This window comes from Parasteatoda tepidariorum, chromosome 4, assembly GCF_043381705.1.
Source record: "Parasteatoda tepidariorum isolate YZ-2023 chromosome 4, CAS_Ptep_4.0, whole genome shotgun sequence".
Taxonomy (NCBI): domain Eukaryota; kingdom Metazoa; phylum Arthropoda; class Arachnida; order Araneae; family Theridiidae; genus Parasteatoda; species Parasteatoda tepidariorum.
Window position 1 is genome coordinate 97,393,145 of NC_092207.1, and position 20,503 is coordinate 97,413,647.

Consider the following 20,503-nt stretch of genomic DNA (forward strand, 5'->3'; position numbering starts at 1 on the left):
AATAAATACGTGGATATATCTGACTTAGCGTACAGCTGCATTTTACATATGCGCAGAATGTTCTTATGTCGAAAGCGACCTTTGTGCTTTGAACTTTCTGTATGCCAAATTTCATATAAGACAAGTGAACCTAACACAACATACAAACAGATGTTTTTTTATTTGTAAAGGTTATTTACAAAAGTTTATGCATCAGCAATGGTTACTTCAACTTCAACACCAGGTTCAATACTGATGGAGGTTATCTGTTTCACTATTTCAGATGGACTGTGCAAATCTATAATACGCTTGTGAACTCTCATTTGGAAACGATCCCAGGTTTTGGAACCTTCTCCACAGGGTGTTTTGCGAGTTGTGATACGTAGAACTTTAGTTGGCATACGGACTGGTCCCTTCACCTTCAACTCCTTTTCTTTTGCCCCCTTGATGAGATCATTGCACACTGTAAAGGAACATTCCATAGTTAATTGCTTTGAATAAATGTATTAATAAAATAGACGCTAAGAGCTGAAATTAAGCATTTAATGTTGCAGAGAGAGAGTCGAGATTCACTATCTGCTGGTGAGAGGCCAATGAAAAATATAATTATAATAGGTTTTGGTGAGTCTTTACATACATGCCCAAAAGAGGACTGCAATTGCATTTATGCTTGGATCGTGCACTATTTAAAACAGCTGTATCGTACTTTAATTCATGTTTACAGTTTGAACCAACCTGGTTCTTAAACCAAACATTACCTTGTTTGAAAAATACTGCCTTTATTAACACACAAAAGATTAAGACGTGATATAAAAACATGTATCTTTAAAATATACAAAAATTGACACATAAAAAGTAAATTGATGAAAAAACTTGTAGTAACTGTTACAAAAATAATAACTTTCTGCACCCAGCTTTATTTCTCAGTTTCAATTACATGATTTAAATCAGGTTTACTCATAGGATAGGACAGAAAATTCATCACTAAATAAAGCTGAAGTACAACTTTTTATTACAAAGAAACTGAAATAGAAATTTTATATAATGCACTAAACGTCAGAAAATAATTGTTTTCATGTCTTTCAAAGGATTGACAGATAATTTGTAATCATCACTTAAAATAAAACAAAGGATTTACGAATAATTTGTTAACATTGTTCAAATAAAACAAGCTTCATTTTTTCAAAATTCCACTCCACTAGACTTAGCACTCCTACTAAATTTTAAGACTAAACTAGGTAGGAAAATCTGCTATAAAAAAAAAAAAAAAAAAAAAAAAAAAAAAAAAAGAGTCTCTGTGTATGTCCTTATTAGGTTTGGTAGTAGTAGGAATGGGCAGAAAATTGATCATTAAATGCAACGTTTTATTACACTACAAAAGAAACTTTGACGGAAACGTATATAACTGTACTAAACTTCAGATAAAAAATGTTTTCATGTCGTTCAAAGGATTGACAGATAATTTGTAATCATCACTTGAAATAGAACAAACTTAAAAACAAATTCTTAACCTCAGCAACTAAAAATAACGAACCTCACTAGACTTCAACTTCAGCATTTCAACAAAATTTCAAAGATTTTACTTCGTAGGAAAAAATGCACTGTTGCTTTATGTCAGTAACATCACTTAAATCACAATGATCATAGGATAGGACATAATGAAATTCATCACTCAAAGCTAAAGCACAAGTTTTGAACTCTTATTATAATATAACATATACTTTAACACCAGTAATTATATATACTTTAACACCAGTAATTATATATACTTACTGACTACATTTTCAGTTATAAACCAAATATAAGCATTTGCATTTGCCAAAATAAAAAATATGTATATAAATTTTAATCTAAAGATTATTTAAAACCCATATTTATAATCACTTAAACTATTAACACCCAACATACTGCAGTACTGGCAATAGCACCATCTACTGAGGAATAAAGAAGTATTTTTGCCATCAGCAGATTTACCACCAAAAAAAAATTTTTTTTTTTAAATTTCTGTAACAAATAGAGATATTTGAGAATACACTGGTAAACAGGAGATAATCGCAAAATACAGGAAGTTTCGTTAAAAAGGAGACTTGGCAGACATGGTAATGACTTTCATAAAAAGACAGTAGTATTTAACTCTTTGTTGTTGACATTCAATGGGACACTACCTGCTGCTAAGTAATAAATCCTGCACAACTATTACATGAAATATATTAAAATAAATTCCTAAACTTAAATGTAACAATTATTTCATAAACCTAGATATACGATAATTTAAACAAAATTTTTAAAAAAAATATTTAGCGAATAAATAATTCTGTAAATAAATTATGTCATTAAAAATTTAAAGTATTTCGAAAATTCAAAAAATGTAAGTTTTTTTTAAAAAAATTGTAACAAACTCAGTGAATAATTTTCATCATTCTTCATTCAGGTGAAGAAATTCAATAAACATCATCACAGCATGTTTACTAACTCAAACTTTAACAACACTTAGCATTTATTTCATATTTGCACAAATTTCCTTTAATTTTCCCTCAATACAGAAATCTCATTTAATGTGGGCAGATGTTATTTTGACAGGAATAGCACAGCAAACCAGGTTAAAATATACAGTAGAGCGCCGATTATCCGAACCCTTATTATCCGAACGTCCAATCATCCGAACTGTGTCCGAATTTTCATTTCTTTTTCAAAGTTTAGAATACTTTAACTTATCAACAATTTTTCTAAATTTCTGAAAAAGTAGATCATTCGGATGAAAAAAATGCCAGGTTATGCAGCAGAAGAAATAGAAGACTGGTGTTGAGACACTGAAAACGTCCCGGTATTTCAAATGATGCGAAATAGTTGCTAAAATTTTGAACGAAAATCGGAACTCCACAGACGGAGAGGAAGACGTAGGTGATCAAGTTCAAAATAGCCGACCTTCTCATATAGAAGCATGCAATTCATTAGATATTGCAATGAATTGACTAGAACGCCAAAATGATGTTGATCCAGTTCAGTTGATTTATTTAAAAGAATAAGGGATATGGCTGCTCAAAAAAGAGCATCTTCTTTAAAACAAAAGTCTTTGCTGGATTTCTTTTGTAATGAAAATGAAGAAAAATGTGGTTAAATCAGTAATTGACAAAAAAAATTAAAAAGCTGAAATATGATTAAAAAAATTCAAAATGAAAAAAGTTTTTAAAAAAATAAATAAAAGTATTTAAAATTTGAAATTTTTTTTTAAACAGAGCTATTTTAGATAGTACTGCCAGTCCTAAACCTGGAAAAAATGTGAAGGCAAGTTAGTGCATAAATAATGATCATTTAAACTAGATTTTAAACAACCTTCCAATTATCCGAAATTTTCAGATGCAGAGAACCAATTTAGTTTCATAGCAATTTACAAAACTTTGATGAACCTCACGCTAATTAATAGAACCAAATGCAATAAATACTATAATACTCAAAACTTCCATTTGGCTATTTCCTAAACATAATCAGAGCCTTACATTCATTCATGTCTGTTCTTCAACTAATTTATTCACCCACCCAAGGTGCTGGAAAAAGAAAATAACAGGAGAACCCTGAAACTCCTCTGTCAAACACTAATGGGCTGTTACAGTGTATAACAGGGTGTTAGATAGAAGAATAGATTCAGAGAATGGATTTATTGTCATCACAAATAATTATAATAATTCAATTGACAATCTAAATTACTGAAATACTACACAGCATTTCAGTCATGGCATCTATTTTTAAATTAATCAGAGCCTTTATTTCACCAATTATCACAACTCTTACTATTGATCCACTCACCGTGAATGACAGGAGAACCCTGACATCTCTTCATGATAAGCTTGTAACTGGTGACAAAAAAGAAAATGACTATTCAGAGAATGGATTAGGCTTCATTACATGGAAGTGCAAATATAACAGTACATATGACATTCCTCAATAGTATTCTTTCAGAAACAAAGCCGCAAAATATGTTATTTTCATCATGATTCAAACGGTAACTCCTAGTTTCATCATCAAGTATGTACCTGTACCTTAGAAATAATCTAACAGCCATCTAAACTTCCTAATGATGTATAGAAAATCATCTCAGAAACAAAGCAGCAAAATAGATATTTTCACAATCATTCAAACTCATAGTTTCAGCAAAGAAATGATCGCCCTTAAGAGTCAAAAGTAGATACTATGGTGTATCCTCATATAAATACAAAACACTTTAACTTTATTAATGAGGATTATAATGAGCATCTGGTCTGTATTTATGATTATGCCAGTTGCACACAATAGTTGAAGTAAAATTAAATATTATGTTAAATGAAAATAAAAATATTCCTTCAGAATAAATGATGCAAATAAATAATCTTTACTTTTTTTTAAAAAAAAAACTTAAATGGTAACTCACAAGTCATATTACGAAACTAATCTCACTTTAAATCAAACACTGAACGCCTTTCTAAATCTAGAAACAAACCGTACATATATTATTTTCACTATCACTCAAACCTCAACCACTAGCTACATTACAATGATGTTGAGTAAAAGATATAAGCAGGGTTCATACAGAGATCAGAAGAAATTCAAGGAGTTACAAGGACTCCAAAATTTGTGCAAAAGATAGTTGTTTTTTTTTTTAATTAAAAAGCAGTTATTATAAGGAACTTGCAAAAATGTATATTTTGCATATTTTCTTCTAGCTCTTTTGAAATAAATTTTGACTTTGTGAAACTGCATCAAGAAAAATAAAGTTATCCCTTTTACACATAAATATATTTTCCAGTTTCAAATATTGTAATAAATCTCGTTAAAGTACAGATGTTAAAGATAAACATAAAAACCTAAAAATCTTATATTTTTAAATTTGTACACATAAGAAAATCTTAGGCATATTGTACAAGAAAAAAAAAATCACAGTAAATTAAGTTTGCTTATAACATGTAAAATTAAAATTATTTGCTGTTATTTTTTTCCCTTCTAACTCTTACAATTCAATTTTTTGCCTTTTAAAGTTTTTCTTGAACTATTAGATTTTGACAGGCAAGTCATATAATTTAGTTTCCCTGTTTGAACAGCAAATTCATCAGCGAACTTAGTAAGTTCATCTATGCAACGCAATAATCTAAGGAGTTCCTAAGGACTAATTTAGAAATCTAAGTAGTTCCAAGTACTCCTTGGAGACTTTTTTTTATNAATATTAATATATTTAATTTCTTGGCTTAAATATTTATTTTTCGGTTGTAATACCATTTTTAAAAATCATAATGTGTACTATTTACATGCTTAGTTACGAACTGCTAATGAATCGGTTAAAAGGTCACCCCGCTTATAAGGTCACTTTTGCGATTCCCTTAGGGTGACCTTATATCGAGGTCTGACTGTACTATGGTGTATCCTGATATAAATACAAAACACTTTAACTTATTAATGAAGATTATAATGAGCATCTGGTCTGTATTTATGATTATGCCAGTTGCACACAATAGTTGAAGTAAAAATTAAATATTATGTTAAATGAAAATAAAAATATTCCTTCAGAATAAATGATGCAAATAAATAATCTTTACTTTTAAAAAAAAAAAAAAAAACCTTAGTTTCATTGTTTGAACAGCAAATTCATCAGCGAACTTAGTAAGTTCATCTATGCAACGCAAAAATCTAAAGAGTTCCTAAGAACTAATTTAGAAATCTAAGTAGTTCCAAGTACTCCTTGTAGACTTTTTTATTTCCAAGGAGTTTCTAAGGAGTATAAGGAGTCTGCGTGCACCCTGTTTTCATTATCCAAACGACGTTCGGTCCCGAGCAGTTCGGATAATCGGCGCTCTACTGTACTATCAATCGCATAAAAAAATTGCTCAGATCAAATTATCATCAATTATGTCAGGTGAAGAAATTCAAAAATAAAAATCATCATAGCAATAATTAAAATATAATTTTTAAAAACCAAAAGCATATAGTAGTCATTCAGAAACTTTACTCTTCATGAACTATCAGTCGGGGAAAGAAATTTTCATCATAGAACTAGACAAAAATAAATATGCTAATAAAAATTTAAAATGGACAAAATAAGACAAAAATAAATATGCTAATAAAAATTTAAAATGGTTACACTAACCCTTTATATAACAAATCAGAAATTTTAATTACAAAATTTCACAAGTAAAACATTCAAAAACACAGAAGACAAAATTTCTAGATGATAGCTGATCAAATAACTTTTCTTTTCATTAACTAGTTCATTAGTTAAATCTAAATATTAATATGCCAAGTGAAATAGTGCGAATAAAAATCCTACTTTAAATTCTAAAAAAAGGTTTAAAAATAACATTCAGAAAACTAAATCCTCATTAGGAAAATCAGTCGGGGAAAGAAATTTTCATCATTTTTATACAACAAATGCTTGGCAATATAGTTTAAAACAATATTTCAAGAAATAGCTCTTCAGAAAACAAATTCCTCATTAAGGATTCAGTCGGGGAAAGAAATTTTCATCATAGAACTACACTGAAAACTTTCAATTCAATTTTATATTTCCTGAGAAATGTTTACTGAAGTTAACTCTCACTCTGATATTCTGAATAACATAAAAGAACATCTTAAATTTTGCTAGAATGATGAGTTTGCAAATATGACATTTACACTAACTTAATAGAACCTTGTGTTGATTTTTAATTATGCTATTAAATTTGAGCAAATTATATTTTAAAATATGAAATCAGACGACAAAAGGTACTTTACTTGAATTAACATACTTTTAACAAATTCTGATTCCTGATCCCTAAAATATCAGCAGTTGTAATTTGTAAAATATCACAGCAGTTTAGTCCTGATCAGGCTTGGCTTTTTGCCATGCCAGTGGCAGAAACTGGTTATAACCGGTAAAAACTAAAAAAACATCTATATTCGTTCTAGTAATTGCTAAGTGACATTTTGTCTAAGTAAACTTAAAAATGTTAGAAGAACTGTTCAATTGCAGATTCCTGTGATATTTGGATTAGTCTAACAAAGGAAGAATCTTATGGCTGTTTATGCAGGGTTGCCCCAGAAAAAAAATTGAACAAAATAGTTGCTTTTAGTAGCCTAAAACATGAAAATAGTAGCCAAAAACTAGGAAAACAGTTGCCTAGCTAAGAACAAAAAATCATCAAAAATATGACTAAAATTTTGTTAATGACTTGTCATATACCATGATCCATAGAGTCAAGTTGATGGCAAATATGATAATTTTTATATAAGAGTAAATGTTTATATATATGAAAAGTGATTACTCAAATTCGTAAGTATTAAATATTTTTTTTTTTAAAACATGCGGAATTTTGTAGCAATAATCATTGAAATGGCGATCGAGAAATTAATTAGACTTACAAATGAGTCTTCTAAAGTTTCACGCGCGCATAGCAAATTGAAAAATTGTTTAGGTTTAGAAACTGCATCAAAACTTGTCTTTTGTTATAGATTACTGCAGAGTGTAAACAATGTAATATTATGTATTGAATGGTGATAATTTTGCAAATAAATTTTACTTTGTTTAACATTTAATTGTTTTTTTTGATGAATTACCCATTGTATGTCAATCTCAGTTCATACTTTTATGTCATTTTCTAAACTTCTGCCACAAATGTGGCAGAAAAGGGTTTCGATCAGTGGTTTTAACAACCTCAGCAGAAACTTGCCAACCTTGGTCCTGATAGAGATTTAAAACTCTAACACATGAACTCCTTGCCTGCAGGGTTGCCACAGAAAAAAAAATAAACGATGTTGCTTTTAGTCGCCTAAAGCATGAAAATAGTTGCCCAAAACTATAAAATTTTAGCTTAAATAAGAACAATTCATCAAAAATATGACTAAAATATTATTAAATGACTTGTCTTATACCAAGATCTATTCAGTCCAAGTTGGTGGCAAATATGATAAACTTAACATAAACGTTAGTGTTCTAGCACTAAATTTTTATATCAAAAAAGTATATTAGCAGAAAATTAAGTACTTTTAATTACAGGGTATCTGCTACATTTTAGATTTTCAAATTCATGACTAATAATCAAAATATATATGACTAATAATAATTTTCATGATTTAATGGAGTTACTATTTTCTCTGACAAAAACACAACAAAATTTAATAAAGCATTATAATACCATAATTAAATGTTAGGTATAACCAAAACTGTTACGCTCTGCATCTTCATATTTATAGATTTAAAAAACAGAGCAAAGAAAGAGTTGAAGCAATAAAATAGCTAAAAAAAAAATACAAAAGCAGAAAATTTTTCTTTCCTTTTTCTGCAGAAATATATTCTGATACTTTTCTTGTATGGGAAAGAAAAGAAACAGATTTTTCTGTCCTTATTTCAGAATAAAAAAAATTCGCCTATGACTGGCTTGCTTTAGCAAGAGTTTCAAATTGATAAAATGAATAACAAAGATTTTTTTAAAGGAAAACTTTTTAAAAGGTCCAGGAATGATGTTTTTCCTTTTATTTTTTGAAAGAGCACCAATTATTAAGGAACATGATAAAACATTTTATATTTAAAAAAAAAAAATAGGAACACCATGAAATTGGTGGGGGGAACATAACATGACTTTAAATGATTTCTCATGACTTTTTAGGTGCGCAGATACCCAGTAATTACCATTTCTACAAAAAAATAATTTTCATTTTAAAAAGAACATACTTTTTTAAAAATATATTCCCTGTTATCAATAATTGACTTAGCAAATATATAAATACATAATGCGAAGCGATTTCTCAAATTCTAAATTAACGCAGCCTAAGATAGCATTAAAAAGTAGGTAAACTTTCAAATTGTGCAGAATTTAGTAGCAATAACCATTTTAAAAATACGATCGAGAAACGAAACAAATTTACAAAATTTTTTATTTTTAAAGAAAAAAACTCAGCATGTTCAGAAGATTCTGCAGGTCACAGGTTTTCAACCAAATTAATGCTAAAAAACATTGTTAGGAGTACAGAAAAGTCTCCTAATAGCCTCCTTTTTCTGAAAATAGTTGCCTTTTCAGGTAAAAAAAAAAGTAACCATAGTTGTCTCATGCTGAAAATCTTTATATTACATTGCCTGAACTCACTTCCTCTAATATATAATTTACTATTTTTTCAATAGATGGCAATGCTTGTTTTAGAATTTTCTATGCAAAAAAAACTGATGTTTTGTGTGGTCAAACTTTTGTAATTTTGCAGTTGAATCATAATATTTTTTTATTATATTTATCTTGAAAAATATGCCATTTGATTTACTTAGCTTTAATTTGAGCAAAAATTATAGTAATCCATTAATATTTCCCATAGATATGAAATAATTGAAAGTAGTTTAGTTTAAAAAATTTTATTTTTTCAAAAAATTCTTTACTTCCAACATTTTGATGATAGTAATGAACAATATAAAACACAAGGCTCCCACAAAATTTTAAAAAAAAAGTCAGTCTTTTCAATGACTTTCAAGGACCCAAAAACAAATTTTTCAAGTACCTAATTTCAATTTTTTCAAGGACCTTTAAAAATAAGATGTTATAAAATGTATTATAATTAAATACATATTTTTTTCCACGTCTATTCGCATTTTTTAATTTTTAGAAATCTCACTTAACTTTTCTAAATCTCACCCTATTTTTGAGAAAGGGTGAAAAATTCTCTCATTTTTTTCTGTAATAAAAACACTGATAAATTTTAAAACATGACATTTTAAAGAACTATTTTTATTCAACTAAAATTTATTAATTTTAATTGATTCATAAAATGTAAACATTTCATCAAATAATTTTACTATTAACTTAAAATTTGACTACTCCTTACACATTGGACCCACTAATAAATGAACAGTTATGAAAATTTACTGTTTTATATATTTGTACTCCTATATATTTTTTACTGTTATATGATCCTTAAATTGTGATAAAATCATTGTTACCATAAGTAACTTTTTCGTACATATAAACAAGGATACTGGCTTAAACTGATGGACTTGTGAAAAGACGGCTGAAACTATTTTAAAGAATAAAAATCTAAATATGTAAGTAAAAAAAAATGTTCCTGTACTGATGTGAATGTTTTATGTACTATTTTATTTATGTAGTAACTTAAATATCTTCATCAAAAATTGGCATATTCTCTCCACAATTAAGACTCCAAGCATAATAAAATCAGTTACAAATATGGCTCTATTTTATACATTTATTTTTATTTTAAAAATGTCAAACTCATTATTGATTTAAATTTATAAAATATTTATCAATAAAAAATGTTTAAAAAAAGTAACAAGTACTGAAACATAATTACATCTAATATCAAATTTTGAGAACATAAATTAAATACCTTTCTCTAAGCTTCTAACATTTAAACTGGTGAGTGTAATTCGAATTCTGTGATTCAGCCAATTTTGCGTCTCTTCAACACCAGGTTTCATTGAATCCTTGTAAGCTGACTACATAATAAACCAAATGAGCACATAAATAAAACATACTAAATATAACAATCATTAAACTACACGATAAACTCTGATAAAAAAAAATTGCAGGCAAGTGACCAGATATTCAGCAGAAATTTTTGGGAGGAAATAACAATAGCATACAGCAGATCAACAGAAGCTCCAGAAGTATACAGCAGAAAATTTTAAGAAATAAGAGTCAGTTGAAATATAAATATAAAAAAATCAAAAATAAGTGAACACTTAAATTCGCTGTTTTAAAATTCTATTTCCTGAACTCATAAATTTGAATTCTTAACTGAGAAATGAAAGATGTTCAATATTAGTCTATATTCAATTTTCGCCAGAAAATATTAACAATATACATTAATGTAGTTAGGGTGACCTGGGATAGTTCCTGATCAAAAAATGCGAACATCTATTTTGTGAAAAAACTATTCAAGATAGAATTTTAAAATTTACTGGAAGTTTGAGGCTATATGAGATGAGTCCCATGCTACCTTCTTTTGTTTGAAAATCTAATTAGAATTTAAAAGATTTTAAATTTTTAGTGATCAGGAATTACCCCTTCTCTAGATCATTTCTGGGGTAATTCCAGATCATTTCTGGGGTAAATCCTGATCATTTCTGGGGTAATTACTGATCACCAGTTTTTATAGTAAATGGGCCGTTTAAAAATTATACAATGGTAATTAACAAATAAGGCATTCAGATCAAACAAATAAACCAAAAAGATATGTTTAAGCAGCTAATAAAACGTTTTATTTAATAGCAGAAATAAAGATTAACACTTCAGCTCTGGCAGCAGCTCTCACACTGAAACTTTCATTTTCAATCATTAGAAATTCACTATTTTTGCTTTCAAGAAGTTTATTATCCTTTTTAGGCTTATAATTTATCACCATATTTATATTAGGCTAATTTATCAACTTAAAAATTATTCTATCAATGTACACACATAAAATTGAGATAGAAGCAGGGTAAGACAAGCTAGAAATGGTTCATATCAGAACACATTTGTCTTGTATACAGTTAAAACAAATTTTGTGATTATAGTTAAAAAAAATATTTTATAGTTGTTCCACTTAATAAATATGAACTGTTATTTAAGAAAAGACTTGAAACTACCACATGGACNGAAATGACAATGATCAGGAATTACCCCAGTGATCAATAATTACACCACCTGTAGGGGCAACATTTGATATAGTTTCCTATAATCAATTATAACGTTTACAGTAGATGTGAAACAATTAAACGAAAGCTTACTTACACTATTTTTATATCAAAGAAAGTAACTCAAAATATTTATTATTAGGAGAAGGAGGGGGATCTTTGCAGAAATATGCACATTTTGAATCCCATCTTTGAAATGGAAAATACAGAAAGCATTTTAAAAGATACTTTATTTTGTTAGATTAAACAAAAAAACTATTATTAAGTAAATGTAGTTATACTTTAGTAAAGTGTATAAACATTCTTGTCCATGTCTCAAATTAAAAAAAAATTTTTTTTAAATAAAACTTACGTGATCATTATTTACCCCAGAAACACGTGAATTACCCCGGGTCACCCTACTAACAAAATCAGAGCAAACACTAAGCATTCGACACCTTGCTAAATTCAATAAAATATTAAATTTAGAGGAACAGAAAAAGTATGGTAATATGAATGAGACCCTTTAATGTAGGGTCTCATTTTTGGAAGTACAGTGAACTCTCACTTATGCACCGCTTTAAGGGGCCAAGAGAAAAAAGCCAGGGGTCTGTCTAGGTTTTTCTGAGAGCAGGGATCTGTAAGTTTTCTGAAAAGTACAGATTTTGTGAAAATTTAGACATAATTTGTGAAAAATTATATTTAAAAATCAACACAAAAACATGGTAAAAATATAGATTTATCGTTTCTTAAGGGATACAAAAATAAATTTTTAAGAAAAAGAATTTTTTGAAACTACCATTTTGCCTAAAGTTGAATTTGTGAAACTACCGTTCCACCTAACAATGAATTTGTGAAGGTACCGCTGAACGGTAGTAAATTCGACCCAGACAGACCCCTGGAGAGGTACCTATTTTGTGATAAATTTAGACATAATTTGTGAAAAATAAAAATTATATTTAAAAATCCAACACAAAAATATGGCAGGAATATGGATTTATCATTTCTTAAGGAATACAAAAATAAAATTAAGAAAAAACATTTTGTGAAACTACTGTATTTCCCAAAATTAAATTTGTTAAACTACCGTTTTTCTAAAGTTGAATTAGTGGTACCGCTAAACGGTAGTAAATTTGGTCTGGACAGACCCCTGAAAACGCACAAGTGAAAAACTTCAAAATTCTAAAACGCAACGTAAATTGCAGCGCTATTCAAAAACAGTTTCTTCCAGTTCATATAAATGGGATAAGGGGGAGTTTCAGAAGCAAAATTAAATTGTAAATAGTCAGGAATAGTGTCGAAAGCTTACAATACTGCAGTGTGATTTGGAGGAACTTTATCATTTCGTCAGTATCATCCACCACGTTTTCATCGTTCACAAGTTTTGGTTAGATATAAATTAACAGTTCTTCACAAAAAATTTGAGTTTTATGGGAGGGGGTGAAACATCACATGATAAATTTCTAAGAAAAGTACTGACGTCATAATATGCTGCACAATAAGTTGTTCAAGTACTTCTGTCACTATACAGATCGCCTCCTTTTACTAAAACACATGGGAGTAAAACTAACCTCTGGACAAGAGGAATGATCATTTTCTAAAAGATTAATGGGCTTTCATTGTTGTTAGTGTAACAGATAAGACACCCTTTTAAAATTCTAGAATTCATGTCTTTCCAGAAACAGCAAAAATTAAAAGGTCACAGGAAGCAAATTCAAATGGATCTAACAACATATATTTCTTTTTATCTGAAACAAGGATTGCTAATTTGCTTCATTTTTTATTTAAAACATTTTTTTTTAAAAGAAAAAATATTTAAAAGATTAAAAAATTAAAACGTTAGCCTAAAGTTTCAGCGCATAATTGAAAAATTTATTTTTAGAGCGACGCATAAACGAAGGATGTCTATCATTTTCCTATTTAATGTACTGGGACCTATAAAAATCGTCGTATAAATGAAAAAGGTGCATAAAGGAGGTGATTCATAAGTGAGAGGTCACTATAGTATAATCATTATTAAAAATTTAATTAAATTTTCTTAACGCAACTTAAAACTAGGCTAGGACCAAAAAAAATTAAAACTTAGATTAGAACTTCTCTTTTTCTTTACTCAGAGCAAGTAATATAGTTAACATAATTTACTTAGAAGTAAGTAGAGTTTCATCTCTATGCAGAATAAATCTTCGATTTTTTTAAGAACAATATGCATCATTGAATTTATTTAATACCAGGTTTGCCACTCAAATCTGGAAAAAAAATTCCCTGTGTTTTCCCTGTACATGTAATACGCAATATATTAAGAGGAAACGAGCTAACTATATTTATTAGTTTCAATTGCTGGAAAAACAGCTGAACATACTCAAATATGAAATAGTTTAGTATAGGTGAAATATCATGGTTAAATATCCCATTACGCTTTGAGTGGTCACCATTTTTTAAGAGATCAAAATTAAAAAAAAAAAAAAAATTCCCTGTATTTTCCCAGTTTGTAAAGAAAAAATGAAAATTCCCTGCATTTTCCCTGTTATTTTAGGTGATTTTTAAATTCCCTGTATTTTCCAGGTTTTCTCTGTGGAGTGGCAACCCTGAATACGAAAAGGCGCAAACTGAATGCATATTATAATTGCATTGTTGATAGATGTAAATCAGTATACAAAAGCAAATAATAACTAGCAGTGTTTTCCCTACAGAGCGAGAACGCGAGAATCTCGCATATTTTTTTTCTTTTCTGGCATTCAAAAATGATTACCGTGAGAAATTTGGGCATTCTATAAATCAATTTCAAAATTCGGGAATTTCTCGCATTTTGGAAAAAGCTTCGATACGCCCTTTAGAATAAAATCCGTTTCACTTTTCTTCCTGGATCTTTCATTATTTTCAACATCTGCCCCGTTATCTAGCTTCCCTAATTACCAGTATTGTTCAGAACCTTTTCAAACAGAACACAATCACGCAGGGTGTAAATGATTTTAATCAAATGATTAAAATCATTGATTAAAATCATGATTTAAATCAAATGATTTTTTAAAAAAAATCACTGATTTATTCAAAAAAAAAAAAAACAATTTTTTGTATAGTCTTGAACATTTTTTGTATATTTTTCTTAAGTTTCAAACATAAGCAAGTAAGTAGACTGTTCTATATATTTCTCAGATCTCACTCATATAATTCAACATGTCTACTTTCAATGTGACTCATTTGCTTTTAAAAACAGTTTACATATTATATTTATAGTTCATTGGGCAAAGAAATGCAGAAGATATGCTTTTAATGTTAAAACCCATTTCTGTAGCATTAGATAAAATGCAAAAAGATAATTGTAGTTTATCAAATGTTGTCAACATCTGGAAAAATTTAAAGGAAACTCTGAAAGATTCTAATAATAATTGCTGCAAAAATTTTTTTACTAAACGATATGAACAAGCGTTAACACCAGCTCATTTCCTAGCTTACCTCTTGGATCCTAATTCTGAAGTACAATGTTTAACACTAAATGAAAAAGATCAAGCTGTAAACTTTGTTAAAGAAAAGTATGGAGAAACCTCCTTATTAAGTATTTTGCTAAAATTCATTGTACGCTCTCCTCCGTTTAATGGAACTTTGTTTGATAAAGAATCTCTAGAATCTTTAAACATCTTGGAATGGTGGAAATCAATTGCGCTTCTAAAGAACTGTGTAGGTCAAAAAGAGTTTGTTGCAATACAGTTGTTAAGTACTGCAAAAGGAACAACTACAGGGATAGAGAGGATGTTTTTCACTTTTGGACTTGTACATACTAAACTACGGAATGAATTGGGTGTAGAAAAGGCAGCTAAATTAGACCTTATGTTTAAATCTTTAAATAAAACTAATTAAATGATTATTTAAATAATTTGATATTGTAAATGTAGAATTAATAATTATCACATATTGTTTGATAAACAATTTCTTTCTTGATTTGTAGTTTGAAATCACTTTGTTATTGTTTATTTCTTATTTCACCTTTTGCTTTTAAATTATTAAGAAATATTTTGTTGATATTGGTTAGTAATGTTTATTTCCAATGTATACCATAAGTAACAATAGTAATACAATACAACTTTAAATCTATGGTACACAAAATTGATTATATTCCATAGAATTGAAATTATTAAAAAATCATGATTAAAATCAAAAAAATCCGACTTTTTTTATTTCTTTAAAAAAATATGATTTTTATACACCCTGCAATCACGGAACCCCTTTCAGAACACATTTCTCTGCAACCACGTGTTTACCGTAGGTAAGGTTTCTTCATGCAAGACGTTCGAATTTTTTATGTGCTAATGTAGATGTAATGTAATGTAAGATGGACAAATGCATTGTAAAGGCAAAATCTTCTATGATGAACCAAAAATATTCAATGCTTTAAAAAATAGAAGACGTTAAAAATGATTTTTTTTCAAGAGTTTTTAGAAATCTCACTTAACTTTTTGAAATCTCACCCTGTTTTTATGAAAGGGTGAGAAATTCTCCCCCATTTTTTTTCTATGATGAAAACACTGACTAGTAAATACCTAAGCAGACCCAAATAGCATGTGAACTTCGTCGAAAATATTCCACTGCCAAATTTGGAAAATGTTTCGGAACCTTTATTAACTTTACTATAAGACATTGTATATAATATTAAAAAAACACATTAAAAAAAGGATATTAGTAAAATTATATAGATTGATACAGAAAAAAAATGGTGGCGATCGAAAACACCAACGACTAATTTTACTAATGGCAGGAATGAAATTATTAATTACCTAGTATGAATATCAATGAAAATTTTTAAAAAAAAATATTAGTTTAATAAAGCACAAAAAAAAGGATTAATAACTTTATAACATGGTCTATGATCGTGAAGGCTTAACTTTTAAGCGTGGATCTTAGAACTAATTATTGATATCCGTCATCAAAATCATTATTTTAAAGATCAGAGAGGAAAGTATGCAATTAAAACACTTACCATTTTTAATTTTTCGTCTGGCCGACTTAATCAATTTCGAATAATAAAAAAATGGAAATTGAACAGCGGTGAGCCAAATTCAACGTTCGCAGTTCAACGTGGTTTCTTGCTTCTTTTCAATGCCGATGCTGGTCGCAGTGATCAGCAGGACACAGTTATAAAATATAAAAACGTTCCTAGAACTTCCGTTGCCGAGCTAAATCTAATAATCTATAGATGGCGCTTTATGTGAAAATCAGGACCAAGTTTTATTCAGTCAACCATCTGTAAAAATATATCATCAAAAATATAGATTTTCTTAATATATCACAATATTTTTCAATATAACTATGCTTTCGTCATCAGTGGGAAGAAATTCATAGGAGAAGGAAGTACAGAAATTTCTCTCTTGATTTTCAAATAGATCAAAAACTTTTAAGCTTGTTAGGAAACTATATAGCACTGAAAACAACATTGTACAAAATTCTAAAAGAAAGCGTCTTGCAAGTTTTTAAAAAATATTTGGTACAATTAAATACGTAAAATATCGTAAGAAAAGGGAAAATATCGTAGTACATTCCTATGTAACTGAAGAAAGGGGATGGGTAGAAGCAGAGAACCGGTTCGGCCGTATTCAAGCGTTGCGAACACGAATCATAACTTCAAAAAATACTGAATTAAATTTATCAATATGTAAACTGGGACATAGAAAAATATTATCTTTATGTAAATTTATGAACAAAATTGCATATTTCTGTGCATCTTTATTTATCAAGTTCCTAATAAAAATTGGAAAGTGGAGTTACCGTTGCAGTAAAAGAGTAAACAAATGTTTTATAAGTGTCACCTGGAAAAAAAAATATTAAATTTCACCACTAGATAAATTTATTTGGAAATATTAAACGTAGTTGGCATGAAATTAGATAAATCTAATTTTTCTTATTTTTGTTACCACTTTTTAAGATTTTTGCGACGTCAGAACAGTGTCCAGTCCAGTTTGTATCCAAAATCATGTTTACTGTTTTAGAAAATCAACACAAAAATTTCAATATTATGGGCTATTTTGACATATAAAAGCTTCTAACTTAAGATGAACAGACGTCTTCAAACTTTGAGGGTAGTCCTGCCCTCGCCTCTTTCATCAAAACTTTCGAACCTTTTCTGGAGCAAAAATGTCCTCCAATCTTAATGTATCGTCTCAAATGTCCTCGTTCCATCCGAAAACACCTCGTCGTTTCTTTTTTTATATACAGCGAAATATTAACAAAAAATCAGAAATGAACATGTTTTATTGAACAAGATACTTTTGTCATACGGAGAGTATTATAAAAAAACTATTAAATAACAAAAAACTAATAATATTGGATGAGTAATAATAATAAAATTAAAATAAATAATACGGTATAATCTCGATAGCTCCAACTTCGATACATCGACAACCTTGTTATATCAAAGAAAGATTTTCCCCCTTATAGCAGTACATATCCACTTAATGTTAATTTGAATTCGTATGTTTAAGAGTTCCTTCTCGAAACCTTGTTATGTTAAACATTTTTCGATGCAAAAAATTAATTTTTGGGGAAAAAATCACCGTGCCTAGGCGTATTGTATATGTATCGAAATCAAGAATCTTCAAATAAATATCTCATATTTTTCGTAACGCTTTTCAAAGACGTACACGATATAAATTCCGACGATTCCAATTGAGCAGCGAGTAAAGGGAGAGAAATAGGTCTCACACCCACCCAAGGTCAGTTTCAATTATTTTAAATTGAATGGTAAAAAGTTGAGAAAAACAAATTTCTACAACAAAACATTTTAAGGAAAGGTGCATAGGAACATGCACAGCAAATCCAGGGCCTGATTATAGCCTAGGCCCAGTAGCCATGGGCCTAGGGCCCACAATTTATAAGGGGCCTCAAAAATTAGTAAAAAGTCTAATGAAAGTTGGGCTAACTATGTGTTGGTTAAAATACTAAATCGAAAATAATTCCAGCTTACAATAAAAAATAATTCAGCTAATCAGTGACTTTTAGCAAAAATCACTGATTTCAATTATTTCTGATCACCAAACTATTTTTATTTTGACACAACTTTTTCATTAATAGGACTACTCTTCCGTAATTTAATTTCAAAATATTTTGTAAAGGGCCTAGAAAATTTGGTGGGCCTTGGGCCTGAATTTGTCTTGATCTGTCCCTGAGCAAATCCGTTAGAAGATCGTGACTCATGGGGGAAGAGAAACCATTCTTCTTCGACATGCCTCGCCAGTCATTTGCACAGGTTTGTTACTTAGGTTTGTCTTCTTATCAGAATTTTCTGCGTTTGTTAAAATGAGTCGAGGAAAAGCGGCAGCAAAAAAATGGAAATTTCTTTTAAAAAAAAAAAGAAGAAGAAGAAAACAGAGAGTGTAAATATTGCTCGTTAATATTTTTTTTTTCAAGAAAATTGTCGATTTATTTTGAAGTTTAGATAAGCTCCATGCGCTAAATGTTTAATTAAATTTAAATATTATTTGTTAATTTCAATTCTATTTACATTTCTTTTCAAATTGAAGAGGGGAAAAAATTATTGATTTTTCAACTAATTTCCATACAGAGTAGAAAAAGCAAGTTTCGGCAAAAAAAAATAAATAAATAAAATAACATCGTCCTTTTATAAACGTTTAAGACTGTTGAAATGACTATTAAATATGTTGCGGAACCTCATTTTGAAATTTTTTCTCTAGAAGTTTTTTTTCGCGATCTTCTAGAGAGTGTGTCAAAAAGTTTAGTCATCAAAATTATAGAGCATGGAACTATTTCAATTTCCAGCTCGATGCAAAATTTTTGTTTTGAGAAACACTGCATAAAACATTCACAATAGCAAATTTTTGTAATAGAAAAGCAAAATAACACTATTGTCAAATGTTTTACAAATTCGTATGATATTAAAAATTAATATGCTTTTTTATATAATTTAATTAATATTAAATGGTCAAAATTAGAAAATCGATTTTTCGAGTGACTTTTACGATTTTGGGAGTCCACTGTAACCTCTTGACAAACTATTCTTTGGACGACACTTACAATACTGATGAAACGGTTCTTCTATTTAAAGAGTAAGTATGTAAGCAAGAAAGCAAGTAAGAAATCGTAAGTGGGAAAGCAACAATATTTTTGTTTGCACTTCCGAAAAATTTTATAAGCAAACTACCGAAGTTTGTAATTATTACTCATTCCAACCATATCATCTTTAAAACAATATAATCATCCTTTATACATAGGCTATTTTGTCAAATTTAATTATTGATGGATTATTGATTTAATATTACTCACTTTAAAATGTTCCTAATTAGTAAGATAGTTTTTAAATCCCAATCGTATTTAAAAAAAGAAATCTTCAAAATAATAAATTGTTTTTTTTTCTCCATAAATTAATCGTTCTTGAAACAAATAATAATAATTACTCAAAGAAATTAAAAAGCCAGAGAGATATTCAGTACCATTTATCGACTACTCGGTTGCTTAAAAATGCAAATGCTATTAGGTCCAAAAGAATTTTAATAAAATTTTGCAAGCTTTTTTGTAATCTTGTAAGCTTTTTGTATTTTGATAAATAAATTCTTTTAAAGCGTGACTTGACTTTTCAGAAATAAAATTACCAGCATTCATTATTATTTTCCTTAAATATATTTTGAGCCGTAAATTTCGAAGAAAAAAACATATATGCTTCGAAATTACTTTTTTATTTTATTTTATGAAATCGTTATTTTTAAAAATTAGATATATACAGATAAAATGATCAATACACTTATTATAAAGCAAAAATTAACACTGTGTGCTCTATATCTCATCTAAAAAAAAAAAAAAAAAAATTCATTTTGATATTTTGTAATTATCGGGTATATAGCTACCCTAATTTAAAGTTGTACCAAATTAAAGATTGCCACAAAACCAGAAAATTAAAAATCTCAAATTTCAACCACATGTTCCTTATTG

The 20,503-nt window shown here is 28.7% G+C and overlaps 1 protein-coding gene across 1 annotated transcript; it reads right to left on the reverse strand.

The window, feature by feature from the left end:
• Positions 1-141: 141 nt before the first annotated feature.
• On the reverse strand, positions 142-16,687 carry LOC107452004 (ribosomal protein S20). The gene is made up of 3 exons (XM_016068271.3): positions 16,545-16,687; positions 10,306-10,414; positions 142-442 (listed from the first exon to the last, which is right to left on the reverse strand). The coding sequence occupies exons 1-3, from the start codon at positions 16,545-16,547 to the stop codon at positions 186-188; spliced, it is 369 nt and encodes a 122-aa protein (XP_015923757.1). The 5' UTR covers positions 16,548-16,687; the 3' UTR covers positions 142-185.
• Between the last annotated feature and the right edge of the window lie 3,816 nt (positions 16,688-20,503).

Excerpts from the sequence above, each read along its gene's own strand:
- LOC107452004 (XM_016068271.3), bottom strand. Across the intron at positions 443-10,305 it reads TGTTAGAAGCTTAGAGAAAG|TGTGCAATGATCTCATCAAG; the intron begins GTATTTAATTTA and ends GTTCCTTTACAG.